Raw genomic sequence first — 17,992 nt, forward strand, 5'->3', positions numbered from 1 at the left:
CTGGAGCATCAGTGGCTGAGGGGTGACCTTATATAGGTTTATAAAATCATGAGGGGCATGGATAGGGTAAATAGACAATATCTTTTCGTTGGGGGGTGGGGGGGGGAGTCCAGAGCGTGAGGACATAGATTTAGGGTGAGAGGGGAAAGATAGAAAAGGGACCTAAGAGATAATGTTTTCACACAGAGGGTGGTGCATGTATGGAATGAACTACTAGAGGAAGTGGTGGAGGCTGGTACAATTACAGATTTTAAAAGGCATCTGGATGGGTATGTGAAAAGGAAGGGTTTAAGAGGGATATGGGCCATGTGCTGGCAGGTGGGACTAGACTAGGTTAGGATATCTGGTCATCATGGACAAGTTGGACCAAAGGGTCGGTTTCTGAGATGTACATCTCTATGACGCTAGAAGTTAGGACACTAAAACTCAGTTGGCTGCTTTGCAATACTGGGTAACAGCAACAGCTTGAGTTCAATTCCCACACTGCTAAGTTACCATGAAGGACTCTTGCCTGCCAGAGGCATGGTGACCCTCAGGTTAAACCACCACCAGTCATCTCACTGTGATAAGAGAGCAGCCATACACTCTGGTAAGACTACGGAAGCTTTAGCTTACTCTCCAACTGCCTGGATATTTGCAACTCCAATAACATTCAGAAAGCTCAGCACTCTCCAGGATGTAGTAGCAAGTTTGATGAGCATCCCATCTGCCAGCTTAAATATTTACACCTTTAAGTCACAGATACCACTGTAACTATACTATCATATCCTTTCTGTTACTGGATTAAAATTCCTTAACAGATTTAGGGTAGGATTGATGTACTCAGCCCCCAAAAGGACAACAGTTCAAGAAGGCAGCCCAATACCTCTATCATCACACAGGTAATTGCAGGTGAGCAACAAATGCAACATCCACATTCCATCAGCTAATTTTAAAAATGTCTTGACTAGACTTCCAAGATTATCTTTTTCCCCACATATCCTGCTGCCTCATTCATAGATGACAATAATTTTGTTGACTGCCCTCATTATCCAAACCTGCATATCCTAACACTTCAAATCATTTTTTCTCATTAAACAAATGTGACCACCAACTTTCAGAATTAAATCAGTCACTAAAGGAAATCAGCCATTCCATCAAACCATGGATAAATTTGGGCAGTTTTGTGTTCTGACAAATCCCAGTTACAGATTTTCTTCCTCCACAAATAAAAATAAAATGCTGAAGAAAATCAGTAGGTCGAACAGCAACCCCACACAAAGAAAAACAGTTAGCTTTTCAAGTTCAATGTAACTGTTCTTTGAACCTTTTCTCCCAGCTATGAACGTCGAAAGCCAATTTTCAATTCATATCTTGCCCAAACATATAAAATTTAGGTTTACTGCAAAATACACCATTTAGTCATAATTTAAACTTATTGATTCATTTATCTCTGATTTCCAGGCTCAATAATTATTTTGATTTACATCATTCATGGTTTAGATAATATTTGTAAATTAATAAAAATGATGCACAAATTAGCAAGGGCACATCTAAATGATAAATCTGAAACATTTCTAAGTATTATTCATACTCCACATTGTAAAGCAGTTTTCAGAATTAACATATCAGAAAACAGTAACATTAAGGCTCCAAATCAAATTTCATCCAAGCTATTACTTTTAAACTGCATTAAGATGGATAAAAAGTCACGTTTCAGGTGAATAAAATTTGCAAATACAAATACCAAAAGTATAAGATCAATGCCTTCAAATTTAAAATAATATATGCATAGTAATAAACAAGTCATATTGCATTTATTATCAGCTGAACTAAATAAATGACATCTTAGAGAATAAATATAGAAGCAAAAACACAACTCAATACTTTGTTAGTTCTCAACATTAAGTACCAGAAAAATAAATCACTATGGGGCATGAATCAAATTCTACTGATTCATAAAGCCAATGAAACCAGAACACTATTTTCAAAACATTACTTAGTGGTGACATAACAAAAAGTACGAATTTCATTCTATGTTTAATAAGCTATTGTATAGAGACATCTCATGGTCAAATTTTCTTTGAAATGGTAATTACAATTTCCAAATCAGTATCATAAGTGGTGATCAACAATGCATCCATGCTGTTGTGGTTCTGTTCGCCGAGCTGGGAATTTGTGTTGCAGACGTTTCGCCCCCTGTCGAGGTGACATCCTCAGTGCTTGGGAGCCCCCTGTGAAGCACTTCTGTGATCTTTCCTCCGACATTTGTAGTGGTTTGAATCTTCCGCTTCCGGTTGTCAGTTCCAGCTGTCTGTTGCAGTGATAGGTATATTGGGTCCAGGTCGATGTGCTTATTGATTGAATCTGTGGATGAGTGCCATGCCTCTAGGAATTCCCTGGCTGTTCTCTGTTTGGCGTGTCCTATAATAGTAGTGTTGTCCCAGTCGAATTCATGTGGCTTGTCATCTGCGTGTGGGGCTACTAAGGATAGCTGGTCATATCGTTTCGTGGCTAGTTGGTGTTCATGGAGCGGATCGTTAGCTGTCTTCCTGTGTACAGTAGTGTACAAAATCCCATGCAAGGACTGCACAAAACACTACATAGGACAAACAGGAAGACAGCTAACGATCCGCATCCATGAACACCAACTCGCCACAAAACAACATGACCAGCTATCCTTAGTAGCCACACACGCAGATGACAAGCCACATGAATTCGACTGGGACAACACTACTATTATAGGACAAGCCAAACAGAGAACAGCCAGGGAATTCCTAGAGGCATGGCACTCATCCACAGATTCAATCAATAAGCACATCAACCTGGACCCAATATACCGATCACTGCAGCGGACAGCTGGAACTGACAACCGGAAGCGGCAGATTCAAACCACTACAAATGCCGGAGGAAAGATCACAGAAGTGCTTCACAGGAGGCTCCCAAGCACTGAGGATGTCACCTAGACAGGGGACGAAACATCTGCAACACAAATTCCCAGCTCGGCGAACAGAACCACAACAACGAGCACCTGAGTTACAAATCTTCTCACAAACTTTGAATGCATCCATGCTTTAATTTTTTTCAACATTTTTGTAAGGAAACACAATCTGTCTGTGAAAGAACTGAAGGCTCCCTTTTACAAAATTTGACATTACTTATTAAAAATAATGCATATTATTGCATGTTAGTTAAGTGACAGCATAATCACCATAATCAGTCATTGAGGTACCAACAAAACATGTTGCAGTTATGCAGTTCTAAATGACAAATTCAGAGTAAACATTTTCTAGAATATACATAATTTAAAATGATTTATTTATAATGCACGTGCCAGAAAAATTGGTAGGGTCTTATTCTAGACCCAATACATAGTTAATACCTTGTACAACTCCAATAATTACAGGCTGCCATGCAACTAGATAACGCAGCCAATCTAATAGCTGGCCATATAAAACATGTGTGCGCTCCCACCTGAAGTTAAAGTTAAAGAAAACATTTTGTATTCACTTAAAACAACGCTGGCTAAAACTGAACAATGAAATTATGACAAGAGCTGCTTCAGCAGCTCTCGCATTGAAATCAACTTTTTTGGAGATGTGAACATTTACTATCAATTAACTCTATTATATCAGCCATTCATGCTTTTATTTCTACTGTTCATATACATTCAGATATTCAATTTTAAATGTACAAATTGAAAATGCTCTATGCAAATGACCATTTTTCTCTCAAATAATCAATTGAAATGGTTCCCATCCTTGTTCTTAAGATACTTAGAAGTATAAATGGTTAAATTAGTACAGTAATGTCACGAAACAGTATGTGACTACTAAAGATTTGTTAAAATTGTTGCAACTTGAGTTAATTTTAACACTGAAGTGCCTGCATCTAAACGTAATTTGAGAGAAGTGTTTAATCAAAAATATAATGTTCAGAATCAATATAAAATGCCTTAAAACATACAGAAGTTTGACCAGGGACTTCAGGAATGAGAAGATGCTGGAAAATTAGGATTGTCTTCTGTGGAACAGAAGGAGAAAATATAACCTCCGATTCTCAACACAATGAGGTTTTCATTGATTAGACATAAAAAACTACTCCCTCTCTCAAATTACGACATTAAAATCAACCAAAATATGTATAGCGGGGAAGTTGTCAGAATCTCAAATGCTGAAACTGAAAACCTGCAGAAAGCAGATTCCATAAATAATTTTTAAAATGGAGTTGAACAGATACTTTAGAGGAAATTACGGGGGAAGAAATAAAAAGGCAGCTGTAAAGCAATATGTGTAATTTCTTTTTCAAATATTTAAGATGGACTAAATATTTTCTTCCTATACTGTAGAATTTAATAATTCTACAATAATATTTGGGGAGATTGAAAAATGTATATGTGTACATCAACTGTTAGAATGATCTACTATAGCAATAGCTGGTGGGAGCTGAGGAAAGTACTACTATATGATAGTCGAGAAATCAGTGGAAAATATAGCTTTAAGAAAACACTGCTAAGTACTGTGGGGCAGATCACTACTTTTTAAAATTAATATCTATAAACTGGTCAAGATTGAAAAGAAAATTGATGGAATTGCAAAGCATTTTACAAACCAGGAACACTCACACATCTTGTACTTAGAAAATATAACTTCAAGGAGATGATGATAATATCAAGTAAACAAAAGGAAATCAGCACTGTTAACTCTGCAATTGAAAGGAGAAAGACAAGATAACAGGACTCCATCGTCAAAGTCAATTGCCAGGAAAGCTTGCTTTAATAGAAGGGCATCATAAGTAGGAAGTGGGTTAAAAACCAAATAATAAGCAACTTATTTTAAATTTTGTATCTTAGTAAACTTGCAAATTGTAACACCATTGCAACATTTGTAATGGATTGTATTTCTTTCTTCCATGTAAGAAAGACCAGAACCAAATAAATGCATACAGTGTCATACAGCATGGAAACAGACCCTTTAGTCCAATCAGTCCATGACAAACATAATCCCAAACTAAACTAGTCCCACCTGCCTGCTCCTGGCCCGTATCCCTCCAAACCTTTCCTATTCACGTACTTATCCAAATGTCTTTTAAACATTGTAATTGTACACACATCCACATGCAAAACATTATCTCATGTCTTTTTAAAATCTCATGTTAAAACTGTGCCCCCTAGTGTTGAAATCCCCCATCCTAGGGAAAACACAAATACTATTAACGCTATCTATACCCCTCATTATTTTATAAATTTCTGTAAGGTCACCTCTCAACTTCCTCATGTTGGCAAATCAAATGGGAATCATAGAAACATAGGACTCAGGATGAATAGGTTCTTTTTATCTGCTCTGCTAATCAATGAGATAATGGATGATTTGGTTGTGGTCTTAATTCCATTGTCCGGTTTGTCCGAAAACCCTAACAAAAAGCAAAACAGGACTCTTTGAAAAAATTAATTTGTTGGATGCGAACATCACTGGCTGAGACAGCACTTATTGCTCATCCCTAGTTTTCCTGATGAAGTTGATGAGCTGCCTTCTTGACTGCTGCTGCCCATTTAGGTACACCCACAATACCAGTAGGAAGAGAGTTGCAGGATTTTAATCCAGTGACACTGAGAGAACTGTGATATATTTCCAAGTCAGGTAGTGAGAGTCTTGGAGAGAAAATTGTAGACATGGTTTCCCCTATATGTTCCCCTCCGTGTCACTTTCTGTCCTGACTTGGAAATGTATCACTGTTCCTGGATCAAAGCTCCTAACGGCATTGTAGGTATATCAGGTGCTTTGGTTTGCTCCCACAGTCCAAAGATGAGCAGGCTAGTTGGGTTAGCCATGGGAAATGCAGGGCTACATGGATGAAGTGGGTCTGGGTGGGATGCACTTCAGAGAGTCAGTGTGGACTCAATGGGCCAAATGGGGTGTTTCCACAACGTAGGGAGTCTATGACTAAGTACCAATAGCTGAAATATACTGATCTATTAGAACCTGAAAGAGAAAATATAGATTAATATTTCAGATGTTAATTAAGATTTTGCATCCAATGTATTGGCTCGGAATTTGACTTTTAAGTTCCCAAAAGAAATCTGTTATACATCTATGGATTTTTGCGCAAAATATCACCTGCAATTATATAATTCTCATTACAAGTAATCAAAGAGTTCAGAAGTAGCTTGCTTTGTCATTAACTTGCCTTTGAAGTAATGAAGGCTGATGTGAGAGAGAGATTACAGATTTAAATCAATTAGTAGAACAAAATATCTCATTGGAGACAGATCCACATGGTATTTTTGCCAATTACAGCTGATAGTGCTATTTATCAAGTTGACAAAATTGTTCCCAAATAATATTGAGAGTTGGGTTGCTAATGGGGAGCGGAGAGACAGATAATACGTATCCTAAGGCCATCTTCTACAGTCACCTTAAAAACGGCATTTCAAAAACTTTCATGTACAATCGAGGTGTCTTTCATGATCTTATGGAAGCTAATACTAATGAGATGGATCTATATTTCTGAGATGTTTTACAGCATGTCATTACTGTATTTTGTGACAGACAGATTTGCCTTTTTTGAGCAGGTTTACTAAAATTAAAACCATTGCATAAAATTATAAATAAAAAACTGTGCAGGTGTTTACAAGTTGTATTAAACGATTCATCAGAAACTTTATGAACTAACTTTTAAAGGATACGGATTACTCAGCATTCTTTTAAGGTCCACCTTCTCATTACAGTATGGGCACGTCTGCTTTTTACCTACAATACACCAACCACGAATGCAGAATTCATGAAATCTGAATGTTTAGTTAAGTCCTTTTTGTTATTTGTGCTTAACTAAATTCCAGTAGCAATCCCGGTTATGCTAATTCACGATTTAACTACCATCGGTGAGCACAGTAAAACATAGTTCCAATGTGCAATAACAATTGTTCTAATGATACAAATGGCTTGTAGTCATATGGTATTCCAAACTCCTGTTATCAAAAGTAACTAGAGGCCAAAGCCGGAGATGCATAACTAACTGAAGAAATATTATTTGACAAACACAGCAGTGTAAACAATTTCTGAAATAGTGGGAGTCATTTGTGAAGAATTCATTTTAAAACACAATAACAAACAACCAAAAACTGAATTTTTGGAGCAACAGTCTCCTGCATTAGTGGAGAGAAAACAGTTAATGTTTCAAGTCCAATGACCTTTCTTCAGAATTGGTTCTCCAGTCTTCCACTGGAATGGAAACATTAACTGTTTTTTCCTCAAGTTCCGTGAGACCCCTGCTGGGCTTCTCCAGCAATTTGTTTTTGCTTCAGATTTGTTCTATTTTAATGAATTACCGTTTGGATATGTACAATGTTTTGACCTCCAAACACGGTACAAAGTAAGTTATCCAGTCAATCTTTGCAAAACAAGCACTATTTCAACTTTTTAGCTGATATTATCAAAATATGCCTAAATTACACAATAGCAGTTAGCTTAGGACTTGACTGCTGATCCTCAAATTTGAAGTCTAAATTGTGATGTCATTCATTTCCAGATGGAGTGAATTCTGAGATCTCAGAAGATGGGTTTTTTTCTTTAGGTTGAGAACTTAAAATGGATCGCGTTTGTTTTGCTTCATTTCTCCTACCTTCAGCTATATAAGAAATTGTAGCTAATTATTTATGAATAAAACTCTACAACCCACTTGTGTAGCACAAAACATGAAGGTAATGAAATAAAACATACAATAGATACAAATGATGAACTGAAAATGATGTTGAGAAAACATTGCATTACCTACTCTGGTTCTTTCAAACAAAAAATAATTTTTAAATTTACCTATACTACTCGCTTTACAATTCAATCCAGACACATACATTACAACATGACGTGTTACTCTACTAAAAAATAACTTAGTAGGTTCAGTCTACTTTTAGGCTTCAAGTTCATTAACACATTAATAAGCACTGTTGTCCAAAGAGAGTTACTTGTTCATTAGGTCTTAAAGATAGTAATTCATCTATCATTTAGGTATCAAAAATGCTTAGCAATAATTTTGGAGAAGAGGAGACTCAATTTTTCAGAAACTTAAGTATGCCTTCATAAGAAGTATACAAATATTTATATTGGTACAAATTGGTTTGCATTGTATTGCTACTTTTCGATCAACACTGACTCTGGTTTGTACTCACGTAGAAGAAATCTTGCTGGTTTCAATCTTTAGCAGGCCCAATTTAGCAACCACAAATAAAGAAGTTTATATTAAGATATGAGAACTTTTGTGGTGCAGTGGTCATGTCCATTCCTCTGGGCCAGACAACCCAGGTTCAAGTACTGCTTAGAAGCTGAAAAGAAATCATGGCTTACTTCATAAAATGGAAATATGGAAACCCCATTCAGGAAATAAATTGTTTGAAAAGAATTGTTGTAACTCTGATGGTCAAGCGGATTTTCTGCAGAAAAAGGCTACTTTCTTGAAATGTTTTGAGGGGGTCTGGGCTGGTCCATAGCAGACTGGCAGCTCATCCAAATTTGTTCCATTGTTCCGATTTGGGATTAAGGTTGCTGGACTCAAAGGCAGTGAGTGGTAGACGTTATGTCTTTTGTTCTGGATGTTGAATTTGGTTGGTTTTAACAGTGTTTGGGATAACAATGGTCCTTTCAGTCACCAAGAGTTTTGTAGGGGTGGAAAAAGTGACTTAGAGGGTTTTGCAAAAGGTGTTTAAGGCCAAGCTGGGGTTGGAGCTGCCTTCTGCCGTGAGACAAAGAGAGATAATTACAGCAATAGCTCAGCATTTAAATTTGCTGCACCAGAATGTACAACCTGGTTGGAGGTTGGTTAAGGAGGGAGTGCCAGATCTTCTTAAACCATGTTCCTGTGAAAGGCCATGAGCAGCAAGTAAAGAAGTTACAGTCTTTAGAGATGGCTAAAATTCAATTGAAAATGAAGCAGCTTGAGTTAGAGGCAAAAGACAAGGAAAGAACAATAGAACAAAAACAACATGCATAATGGTTAAAAGCAGAGGAAAGAAAAAAAGAATGAATCACTTTAGCAGAACAAAAAGAAAAAGGGAGAAAGAGAGAAAAGGAGAGGGGGGAAAGGAAGAAAGAGGGAGATTGAACTTCAGAAATTGGCACTTAGACAGGAAAGTCAACTTTGAAGGATGGAGATGAAGGTTGAAGGTAAGCTTAGAGATGGAGAGAGTAAGGATGAGCAAACCCATGATAGCCAAAGGCCTAGTGAGAAACTGTTTAAATATATTCATGGATTGCCTAAAATTTGTTGAGAAGGATTTGTAAGCCTTTTTCATTTTATTTGAAAAGGTGGCTAAACAAATGCGGTGGTCAGTGACCATGTGGGTTTGTTGAACCAAACAAAACTTGTAGGTAGAGCAAGTGAGGTATTTGCATCACTATCAGAGGGGTATCTGAGGCGTATGAGGTGAACAAAACCATCTCAGATGCATATCAGCTTGTTCCAGAAATCTACAGACAATATTTCAGGAATCTAAGCATGGACTTTGGTTAAACCTATCTTGAATTTTAAAGGATCAAACAAAGTAATTTTGATAGGTGGATAAGGGCATTAAAAATAGAGCAAACCTATGCTGCTGTTACAGAGAGGACTATTTTAGAGGCATTCAAAAATTCACTTCCTGATATAGTGAGAACTCGTGGAAGAGCAGAGTTAAAACAGGAAGATTAGCAGCTGAAATGGCTGACCATTATGAGTTAATCCATAAATCAAAGTTTGGCTTCCAAAATTAATGTCAATCCATGAGGGATAAAAATTGGGAAAGAAAAATCCTCACATGGAAAGGGAAAGGTGGATCTTGGTAAAGATCATAAGGATACTTTTACATAGGGGTAAAAGGAAACTCTTGAAGGGGAAAGAAAAGTTAAAAAGCTCCAGTGTTTTCACTGCAATAAAGCAGGCTACATGAAATCAGTGTTGGTAGATTTGGAAAAGCACTAGGAAGCCAGATATGGGAAACTTCTGAAGGACTATTGCCAGAAAAGGTGCTAGTAACAGGAATTCACAGTGAGACAAGAAGCACTCAATTATGTAAAGTCAGGTTAGAGAGTGTCCAGTGAAGAGTAGAGAAGTCAAGGTAGGAGTACTAGACAAACTCGCAGCTCCAGGAATACAATTTGTCCTTGCTAACTATATAGCTGGTTCATACGGAGGTGTGTTACCTACTGTGTTTAAAAAGCCAGTGGAAACTCAGGCAACTAAACTTATTGCAGGACACATATCCTGGGATTTTTCCTGACTGTGTGGGGTAATGAGGTCACAAAGTCATCAGTTGAAACAAGAGAGATCAAAGAGTATCGATAAGCAAGGTGAAGTGGAATTAGCAGAGACCCTGTTTGATCAGATGGTTAACACAAACCAGCAGCAAATAGATGACAATGCAGACATCTTTAACTCAGATAAATTAACTGGGTTACAGCAGAATGATGAAAATTTAGAGCAATTGCATCAAAAAGCATACACAGAAAAAGAATCCGAATGTATCCCTGAATGTTACTATTGTAATAATGATGCCTTAATGAGGAAATGGAAACCATCACATATTCAGGCAGATGTGAAATGGGCAGAAATTTATCAAGTCATATCGCCAGTGGGTTATGGAAAGGAAATGTTGCAAGTGGTGCACGAACTCTCAGTTGGGGGGGGGTGGTTTAGGAGTGCAAAAAGCTCCACCAAAAATACAAAAACATTTTTACTGGCCTGGACTGCACAAGGATGTAGTTGCATTTTGCCAGACATGTCATGTAATTGGAAAACCACAGGCAGTAATAAAACCTGCACCTTTAATAACCTATTCCAGCATTTGAGGATCCCTTGACAACACTTTTATTTGATTGTGTAGAACCACTACCAAAAACAAAAAGTGGGAATCAGTATTTGTTAACAATAATGGATGCATCCACTACATTTCCAGAGGCCATTTCATATGCTACTTCACAGCTAAAAGAATTGTAGAGGAATTACTCAATTTTTTCACTAGCGACAGACTACCCACAGAGATAAAAACTTTAAAGGGTCAAACTTTACATCAAAACTAATCAAGGAATTTATGGACAGCTTAGGAATAAAACAATTCAAACCTACTGCATACCATTCAGAGTTGCAGGGAGTGCTAAAAGGTAGCATCAGATATTAAATACCAGATTGAGGGCTTATAGTCAAGACTATCCAGACGATTGGGATAAGGGAATTCAGTTTGTACTTTGTGGTCAGAGATGCAGCAAATGAATCGACCAAATTCAGTCGATTTGAATTAGCTTTTGGGCATTGAAATGAGAGGACCGTTAAAATTGATTAAGGAGAAAATAGTAAGGCAGAGTTCAGAGACCACATATTTGGACTGTGTCAAATTTTAGGGAACGATCAAATAGAGCAGGGGAGTTGGCAAGACATTTAAAAGTATCGCAGCATACAATGAAACAGGAAGCTGACAAGAAATCAAAAACTCTGCTATAGTAATTCTGCTATCGGGGATAATGTGGTCATGTTACTTCCAGTGATCTGTGAACCTTTAAAAGCAAGGTTTAGTGGACCTTACCAAGTTGAAAGGAAACTTGGGTGAATTATTTCATAGGGACTCCTGACAAAAAGAATTCTCAGTGTGTGTCATGTGAATATGTTCAAAAGGCATTTTGTCAGGGAAGGAAAGCCAAGCCAAAGGAGACTGTGTTATTGGTTAGAACACAGTGAAAACCAAGTTCAAAGGATTCTGAATTAGACATTCCTCAAATTAAAATTGGACAAATGAGGAAGTTGTCAAAAATGGAGTTACCTTCCAGAGGAAAATCGAAATGACCTGAGTTATTACTATCACATGGGGAGATTTGTGGATATAAGCTGGGAAGTACTAACCTAATTATGTATGATGGAGATATAAGAGATGCTGTTCCGATTAAGTAACATCCTTATAGGCATAACCCTCTAAAGTTGACACAGATTCAAAAGGAGATTGAAAGCATGCTCCAAGGTTTCCACAGTGCATTTGGTAACCAACAATTATGTCTATCGCAGAGTTAATGCAGTTACAAAGACTGATGCATAACCAATTCTGCATTTGGAAGACTATTGAAAATGTGGGAGAGCAACTTATACTTTTTAGCTAGACTTGCTCAGAGGATACTGGCAAGTATTTTGGCTTTCATAATACCAAATGGACCGTATCAGTTTAAAGTCATACTGTTTGGTATGAAAAATGCACCAGCCACAGTTCTGACACTTACCAATAAGGTCATTGCCGGATTACCTAGTTGTGTGGCATATACAGATCACCTGGTGATTTTTAGTCACACATGAAAGGAACATTTGCAACATTTATCAGACTTGTTTGATCGACTGCGGAAGGCAGGCTTGGTGATAATCATGTCTAAAAGTGAGTTTGCCAAAGCCCAAGTCACATTCCTTGGTCATGTTATTGGACATGCTCAAATGGCCCCTCGGGATGCAAAACAAAGGTAACTGGGGAGCTTCCCATTCCACCAATGAAAACAGCCGTACTACAATTCCTGGAATTGAGTGGGTTTTACCATAAATTTGTACCAAGTTTTAGCAGTGTGGCTGCTCCACTCACTGAATTACTGACGAAAGGCAATAAGGTTCAGTGGGCAGCGAACTGACAGAAGACATTTGACAGCCTAAAAGCCGTGTTATCCACTGCCCCCATTTTAGCCACAACTCATTATGCAAAACCATTCAAGGTGGCTATCAACGCCAGTGATGTGGGTGTCGGAGCTGTGCTCTTGCAAGATGACGAGAAGACAAAGACCTACCGAGTATTTCTCCGGGAAGTTGAACATTCATCAGCAGAAATGTTCGATAGTTGAGAAGGAGACTCTGAGCTTGGTGTTGGGCGTTACAACATTTCAATGTTTGTTACCAGTAACATATCTGACACAATCATATACACTGACCATAACCCATTGAAGTTTGTGGAGAAATTTAAGGACAAACTGCCAGACTGTTTAGATAGAGCTTGTTGTTACAGCCATTCAATTTGAAAATTGTGCATGTGGCAGGACGAGAAAACGTGATTGCCAACGCATTGTCGAGACTTGAATGACAAACAGATATGCTTGGTAGCAGGAGTAAAATAGACAAATAGAATGTAGTTGTGCATGTTTGCATCAGTAGTGTCAATGTAATATTGAATGTGTGTTGTAGTGTACTAACAGTTTAAGATTAAGAGGTTTTAAAATGAAACCATCTTTGGATATGGGTGATTCATTTTCTTTAATGGGGGTGTGAGATGACGCTGATTCTTTAACAAGGTTGTGCTGTCTTTAGCTCTCTTTCTCAGAGAAGATGCAAAAGCAGCGCTTCTGACAAATCTAGGTTTGAAGGTATTTAGGACCAACTAGATACTGCCTCAGGCAAAATGCTTTCAAGTTTTAAAGAAAACACTTGCACAATGAAGGGGGAGTGGCCAGTTCTCCCAGCTCAGCTTTACTCCGACTCTTTAGCAAACTGGCTACTCAGAGCAGGCAGTGTAAAACTGCTGGATCCAAGAGAAGCAGGACCATGCTGACCCTCCCCCTCTCTGACCTCTCTTGTGTTAGACCATGTATTGATTTGACTTTCTGTACTGAGAAGTGTTTATGGGGCTTGTTGCAAGTATTTGGATAATCTGTTGGGCTTTCAGATAGGTCAAGTTATTTGGTATTCTGTTCTCTTTTAGTTGTGTTTCATTCAGTAAGCTTGTAAATAAATTCTGTTTTGTTTAAAACGAAGTAGTTTGACCAGCTGCATCTCTTCTGGAACATCCACTTTACACATGCTTAAAACAACGAGCAAAGTTAGGGTCTGGGCTACTTCCTTGAAATGTTTTGAGGAGGTCTGGTCAGGTCCATAACAAATGAATTTGGAAAAGCAATAGTCACAAGGCTTTTGATACAGGAATACACAGGCACTTCTAAAGTCAAAGTCATGAATCCAAAATATTATGTTACTTCTGTGATGCTGCGGTCAAGGCTGTCACTGAGCAACTGCAGAGCATTCTGTGGAAGGAGGATAAATAACCATGAATAGAATTCTACCTACATGTGGAATCGAGGGAGCTGTGGAAGAAACTAACTATAATTTCCAGATTATGCCTGTTACCACACGCTAATAAGCAGAGAAAACTTTGAGGTTATAACAAACGTGGTGGACAAATAGGAACCAGTAGAGATCGAGTTGAAGACATTGTAACACATAGGGTGGGGAGACAGACCTGGAAACTTTGTTCCAGAAGATGGCAAAATCCCTTTGGATAGAGCATCCTGATACTCTGTGGTAGGGACAGGAGGGTACAACCTTAATGAAGCAGATACAGGCGAAGAAAATATGTAAGAACCTTAGTCTTTGCAACTAACCAGTAAGTTTGAGGTACTTGCCTGTGAGGACTGTAGCAAGTTCTCTCGGAAGGAGCAGCAGACTGAACAGGGCACTTTGGTTCAAGATATCTTTCATGAGGTGAGAGTAATGACAAATGTAGGGGTAGTAGGGGATAGTTTAGTGAGGGGGGTGTGTGTGGGAGTAGTAGATACTGTTTTGTCTTGCTGTAAGCACTTGCACAGAAAACTAAATTGCCTATCAGTGTCAGGATTTGAGACATTTGCTCAGGTCTGGAAGGGAATATGGGCTTGGAGACGGGTGGAGGTAAAACTAGCAAAGAGGTTCTGTTTATAAAGATGACCTAAGCACCAAATTGAAGAGCAAAACCACAATAATAATGCGCATTATTACCTAACCCACGTACCATCGGCAAAGAACACATAAAAGTAGTCAATACCTAGTCAGACTGGTATGGAAGAAGTGGGTTTCAGTTTGTGAGGCTTTGCCATTAGCATAAGGGAACGTTGGGCCTGTATCATTGTGGCAGATTACACCTCAGCCTTGCCAGGACCAGAGTTCTCGCAAACTCTAAATAGAAAAATAGAAGGTGGTCAAACTAAACAATGGAAGTGAGAAATCAAGCTTGAGTAGATGTGGCAAACCAAGGGGTGAAGTCAAGCCAGGAGAGCAAATCCAAAAGTTGGAAGCTAGGTAAAGGTAGAGGGTTGCACTTTGAATTAGCATGGCATTGATGCAATAGTTAGAGATGACCTGGTTCAGGAAATCACTATGCAGAAATGGTTTGATCAGAAATAGTTGGGGAAATAAGTTGCTAGTTAGAGTTATACAGCACAGAAACAGATCCGCCAGTTCAACTTGTCCGCACTGACCAGCTATCCTAAACTGATAGAAATGTTATAATTTATTGTGAGGAGAACTGAATGCACAACTGAGAAAGTTGTATTTTATTTATATAGGTTTTCAAAGTTTGCGATAGGTCACTGATAAGACCCCATTTGAAGTACTGTGCACCAGTGTTTCTTGTAACTTTGTTTTCATCTGTGCAGACTTTTGAGGTCAGTGTGTGGTAGCCATTTCTGTAATCGGAATAAATGCTGCAGTATGCATTACCTCACCAATCCCCATACACAGAACAGAATGGCTACCTTGAGCGAACATTGCTGTGCAGAGTATTGGTCACCTTAATTAAAGAAGGATTTAAATACATTGGAAGCAGTTCAGCAAAGATTGACCAGACTAATACCTGGAATGATTGAGATGTCTTCAGAGGAAAAGTTAGACAGAGTAGGGCTGTAACCATTGGAGTTTAGAATAGTAAGATTCAAACACAAGATCCTGGGAGATCTTTGACATATTAGATTAGATTAGATTACTTTACAGTGTGGAAACAGGCCCTTCGGCCCAACAAGTCCACACCGACCCGCCGAAGCGCAACCCACCCATACCCCTACATTTACCCCTTACCTAACGAATTGAACCCGGGTCTCTGGCGCTGCGAGGCAACAGTGCTAACCACTGTGCCACCGTGCTGCCCGATGTAGAGAGGCTGTTTCCTCTAACCAGAGAGTCTAGAAAATTAGAGTCGCTGTTTCAAATTCAGGGATCACCCTTTTAAAACAGAGATGAGGTGTAAGTTTTTCTTTCAGAAGGTTGTCTCTCTTTGGAATTCTCTTCCTGAAAAGGCAGTGGAAGCAGAGTCCTTGAATATTTTTAAGGCAAAGGTAGATGGACTCTTGTTGAGCAAGACGTGAAAGGCAGGAATATGGATTTGGGATTACGATCAGATCAGCCATGTCACATGCAAACTTGAGAAACCGAACTGCCAACTCCAGCTCCTTGTTCAGTTGTTTGTATCTAATTCAGATGTAATAAGAATTTGGTTGAAGTAGGGTATACTTATTTTAGTTTAAGGGTGGGGTGTGTAGATAAAAAGCATATCCCAGGGATTATCATTGAGGCTCGAAATGGCCTGAACAGACATGACTAACTTAAAATTTACTGCAAATTGGGAGATGCACCAATATTAAACTGGGACAATCCCGGATGGAGGATGGGGAAAAAACTGTGGCTGTAAGAGCTGCTCCTTTCTGCAGGCAGTGTCAGTGTTGGAGTTGATTTCCTTGAATTCCAGAAGCAGTACTTACTGTTTCATAAGCTGTTGCACATTGGTTTGGAACTTCGGGGGAAAAATAATCAAAACAATGGCACTTTAAAAGGAGGAAGAAAGATAAAGGCAGTGAGCACATGGTCAGTGAATCAAACGAAAAAGAAACCTACACTGCGGTCTGACGCAGCAGTGAATCTGTACAGCTACTGCCTGCTTGAATTAAAGGAACTCTGGATATCACAGTGCATCGAAGAAAAATTAACAGTGAAATTCACAGCTGACCTTGGAGGAACCGAAGTGGAGGAGCTCACAGCATGGGAGCAGGTAAGTGTGTGGTTTTTAAGTGTAACCTTGCTGTTTTATGTAAATCTACAATAGTGAGTAGAGTGGATTCTTCTTTGATTATATGTTTTTTTGAGATCTGTCTCTTGATTAAATTTTAAAAGTATAAAGAGAGAGAGGGAGGAGGAGAGGGAGTTAGTACAGGAGTCTCCCGTGAAAATCCCCATTTCAAACAAATATGCAGTTCTGGAAAGTGTCAGGGGTGATGGACTCTCAGAGGAATATAGCACCACCAGCCAAGTTTCTAGTACTGACACTAGTCCTAATGTAATGAGAGGTACGTCAAGTTTCAAGAGATTCCTTAGAAGAGGGAAATCAGGAGGGCAGAAAAAGGGACATGAGAAAGCTTTGGCAAATAGGGTTAAGGAGAACATAAAGGGATTCTATAAATACATAGAGGACAAATAAAGGGAGAGAATAGGGTCCCTCAAAGATCACCAAGGCAGCCTGTGTGGAACAGCAGGAGATAGGGATGATACGATACAATTATTTTGCCTCAGTGTTTACTGTGTAGAAAGACACGGAATATATAGAATGTGGGGAAATAGATGGTGACATCTTGAAAAATGTCCATATTGCAGAGGTGGTGGTGCTGGATGTCTTAAAATGCAGAAAGATGGATAAATCTCCAGGACCTGATCAAGTGTACCTTAGAACTCTGTGGGAAGCTGGGGAAGTGATCGCTAGGCCCCTTGCTGAGATATTTGTATCATTACTAGTCACAGTGAGGTACCGGGAGACTGGCAGTTGGCTAACATGGTGTTACTATTTAAGAAAGGTGGTGAGGAAAAGCCAAATGCTGTCAAACGGGAGGAGACTAATTTAGAATACTTGGTTGGTAGATAAAGGTGGAGGATTATTGATGGAGCATGGTGTAGTCAATAGTGTCAAAGACTGCAGACAGGCCAAGGGTGAGTTACATTCACGTAGGATGTCATGTAACAAAGATAGGAGCGGTTTCTGTGCCATGATAAACATGCAAACCTGACTGGGGAAATTCAAACACGTAAATGAATTTGGGAAGCAACAACATGGGCGGCACGGTGGCACAGTGGTTAGCACTGCTGCCTCGCAGCGCCAGAGACCCGGGTTCAATTCCCGCCTCAGGCGACTGACGGTGTGGAGTTTGCACGTTCTCCTCGTGTCTGCGTGGGTTTCCTCCGGGTGCTCCGGTTTCCTCCCACAGTCCAAAGATGTGCAGGTCAGGTGAATTGGCCATGTTAAATT

At 39.0% G+C, this 17,992-nt stretch overlaps 1 protein-coding gene across 4 annotated transcripts in view; it reads right to left on the minus strand.

The window, feature by feature from the left end:
- Positions 1–3,269: 3,269 nt before the first annotated feature.
- The window catches only part of LOC122554803 (RING finger protein 175-like), a 52,168-nt gene continuing 37,445 nt past the window's right edge, over positions 3,270–17,992 (minus strand). For 3 of the 4 annotated variants that reach the window (XM_043700185.1, XM_043700182.1, XM_043700183.1), the window contains 2 exons: positions 6,665–6,766; positions 3,270–3,453 (listed from right to left, as the gene is read on the minus strand). In XM_043700185.1, coding sequence (XP_043556120.1) covers positions 3,333–3,453; positions 6,665–6,766 — 223 coding nt within the window. In that variant the 3' untranslated portion in view covers positions 3,270–3,332. The remainder of the gene's footprint in view (positions 3,454–6,664; positions 6,767–17,992) is intronic. The other variant, XM_043700184.1, reaches the window with a different exon arrangement.

This window comes from Chiloscyllium plagiosum, chromosome 1 (genome assembly GCF_004010195.1).
Source record: "Chiloscyllium plagiosum isolate BGI_BamShark_2017 chromosome 1, ASM401019v2, whole genome shotgun sequence".
NCBI lineage: Eukaryota > Metazoa > Chordata > Chondrichthyes > Orectolobiformes > Hemiscylliidae > Chiloscyllium > Chiloscyllium plagiosum.